At 41.3% G+C, this 2815-nt stretch overlaps 1 protein-coding gene across 3 annotated transcripts in view; it reads right to left on the reverse strand.

Annotated features, from left to right (window-relative positions):
* Positions 1-1817, reverse strand: part of CHM (CHM Rab escort protein) — a 184470-nt gene extending 182653 nt beyond the window's left edge. For 2 of the 3 annotated variants that reach the window (XM_019659909.1, XM_019659910.1), the window contains exon 1: positions 1749-1812. In XM_019659909.1, the coding sequence (XP_019515454.1) occupies positions 1749-1797 (49 nt within the window). In that variant the 5' untranslated portion in view covers positions 1798-1812. Of the gene's footprint in view, positions 1-1748 lie in introns of all 3 variants that reach the window. The other variant, XM_019659908.1, reaches the window with a different exon arrangement.
* Positions 1818-2815: the final 998 nt, after the last annotated feature.

Raw genomic sequence — 2815 nt, forward strand, 5'->3', positions numbered from 1 at the left:
AAAAAAAAATCTCTTAATGATTCAAAAAAAAAACTTTAACACCCCAAGATTTTAGGTAACAAAAAAGAAAGGCAATAACCTTTCTTTTAGAAACCAAGTATGGTACAACAACTACTCTAACATGGACGTTGCTCTCAGTTTTAAGACAGACTGGAGAGAAGACATTAATAGTCTACTGGCTTCTTCCAGGTTTCATCCAACATCTGTTCATAGCAACTACAAACAGGTTATCTGCAGCCATGCAGTTTTCAGGCTGGGAATAAACACATCCTTGTTGTTCTAAGAACAATTACCCAGGTACAACTAGAATAAGAGAATTTCTGATTAGATGACACCTGAAAGACTATATTACCCTCCCTATATTCAAAAACAAGGAAACTGAGGCTCAGCGAGATTAAGCCCTAGTATTTCACACAGCTAGTTAATGGCCAAGCAAGGTCTAGAACCAAGTTTTCCCAATTATCTCTATTAACGTGGGTTAACTCGGTGGGTCAGAACAACTGATTCTCATTCTGGGATGTAATGGGCATTTGGAAATTTACCAGCTATGGGATGATGAGCAAACTGTAACCTAAGTCCCCTTTTCCTCTTGTAAAGTGTAGAGAATACCTACTCTTAATAAGGTTGTTGTGAGGATTACATACAGCTTGTAAAGTGCTCAGCACATCGTGTAGCAAATAATAACAATTGGAAGACAGGTAGCTATTATTTTTACTCCTGCCCTGGAAACATGACTGCTACTGTTTTAAGACATCAAACTGAATTCATTAACACAATGGGCAGGGTCTCAATCTACCAGAGCTTCTCGGGCCTACCACATTCTGCAGACAGGAGAAATCCCCACCCAACAACCTATTTCACACCATCTAAAATCCATCCTTTACATTGTTAAGGAAAAAAAAAAACACCAACTGTTGCCAAATGCCTTCTGCCACGTTTTGTACGTTGACTTTGTCAACTAAAAATTGCAGAGGGATTTCTGGCTCCACCCAAAACATAGAAAATAAATGATTGGAAAACAAGGGAAAGATAAGATCACACACCTGAACTGGAACTCACAGAAGCTTGTTCTCAGCTCATTAATTGTGGGTAGGTCAGTGGGTGGTAGAAAGCAAAATGCTTTCTTTCTGCACCATAAAGCAGGAATAATGGCTACCTCAAAAAAAAAATACAATTCCTTAGGCTTCTCCACACAATAGAAAATAATCCGTTTCCTCACCCTAGTAAATTAATATGCACACAGGCAACAATTTAGCATCTTTTGCGAAAAATTTAGGATTAAGCTGTATCCGAGCTGCACTGCACCCTAGGATTATACAAATATATGAAAAATCCCTATGCAATGGCGAGACAAAATGATGGGGAATATCACCTTGAAATGAACAAGGAGGGAATCATAACGTATGCCAAAGGCGTCTCCATTAATAAAATCGCGACCCTCCATTCTCATGGCACTGCAAACCCACCTCCCTCTAAGGAAATTACAGGAATCACCCGCAGCAACCAACCTCAGCAATCGGCATCGACCAGATCGACCCCCCACTCAAATGGCGCTAAGCACGGCGGGTCCAAGCCCCTCCCTAGAGCTGCTAAATCCCGCGCTGACTCCAGACTACCTCACTTCCTTTCTGTCCTTCCTCCCATACTCGACCCCTGACGTTTCTCGCCAACCCTCGCCACTGACAGAGAAGGTAGGAAAGAGACAGACTTCCTATACTTTGTCCGGGAAGTACCAGAGCCACACATACCCGTCCCTATTACGATCACATCAAACTCCGAGGGGAGGTTATCCGCCATCTTGACAGGAAACGTGTCATGTGACTGCTTGTGGAAATGAGATCAAGCTTGGCGTTGCCTTGGTAGAAAGCGGAAGGAAAAACAGTGCATTCTGGGTATTGTAGTTCTTTGGTGGCGGATTCGGGTAGGAGGCTACGGCATTATGTATGAAATATTTACGGGAATGTTAAAAGCTCAATTTATTTTCCAGGCTGAGTGCAGTAGCGCATTTAGCCTAGAGGTTTGGGGTACAAAAGAGATGTCAATTTTTACTCCAAAGGTTAGAACGAATGTGAGAAGACCTGGGTATCCCTTGACAATGATGAAGCCAAGAGTTGTTAAAAGACAGGGAGGGCGGAGTGAAATTGAAAGAGAACTGCTCTATGAACAAAGGAAAATTTTCATTCCAGCCTGGAAACTGTTTCCCCCAGGGTGCCTGTACTTTAGTTTTGGCCCCCAAAGCATAATTTTTCACATTAATACTTTCAAATTATATCCCGTATCTTTTTCGTCTCTGTGTCTCCCCCTTGAAAGTTCACGAAAAACTTTTCGCCCTTGTTTCGCCAGAATGGAGAACCCTCATCGTGTCTGTATTGGTTCTAGTTGGTCCAAACAGCCACCCCGACTATGTATATTTGCAAAACTAACCTTTCTTTACAGAAGGGAAAAAAGATACGAAAGCATACTAGTTGTTTGGTAAGCGTTCATTGATTCAGAATCTGGTTTATATATATATATATATATATATATATATATATATGGAGTCCATTCAAGATTCTCTTGGTAAGCAACTGCAGAAATGATCAAGGTAAAATGGCCATTATATTGAAGTTATTGTGTTTGATGAAGTGGTTTAAATTGTCTATGCCTAGCAGCTAATATAGCTCTCATAAGTATTTTCAAGGTAAGCCTCCTCCCACCCCGCCCCCCACCCCGTTATATAAAATGCTTTGCTGTCTAACAATACCAAAGCAAAAGGAGAGGGTGTGCATGGGAGTGAGGAATGGTACTTTCTGATCCCAGAAATTCGTTTTGTAGT

This window comes from Hipposideros armiger, unplaced genomic scaffold (genome assembly GCF_001890085.2).
Source record: "Hipposideros armiger isolate ML-2016 unplaced genomic scaffold, ASM189008v1 scaffold_306, whole genome shotgun sequence".
NCBI classification, from domain to species: domain Eukaryota; kingdom Metazoa; phylum Chordata; class Mammalia; order Chiroptera; family Hipposideridae; genus Hipposideros; species Hipposideros armiger.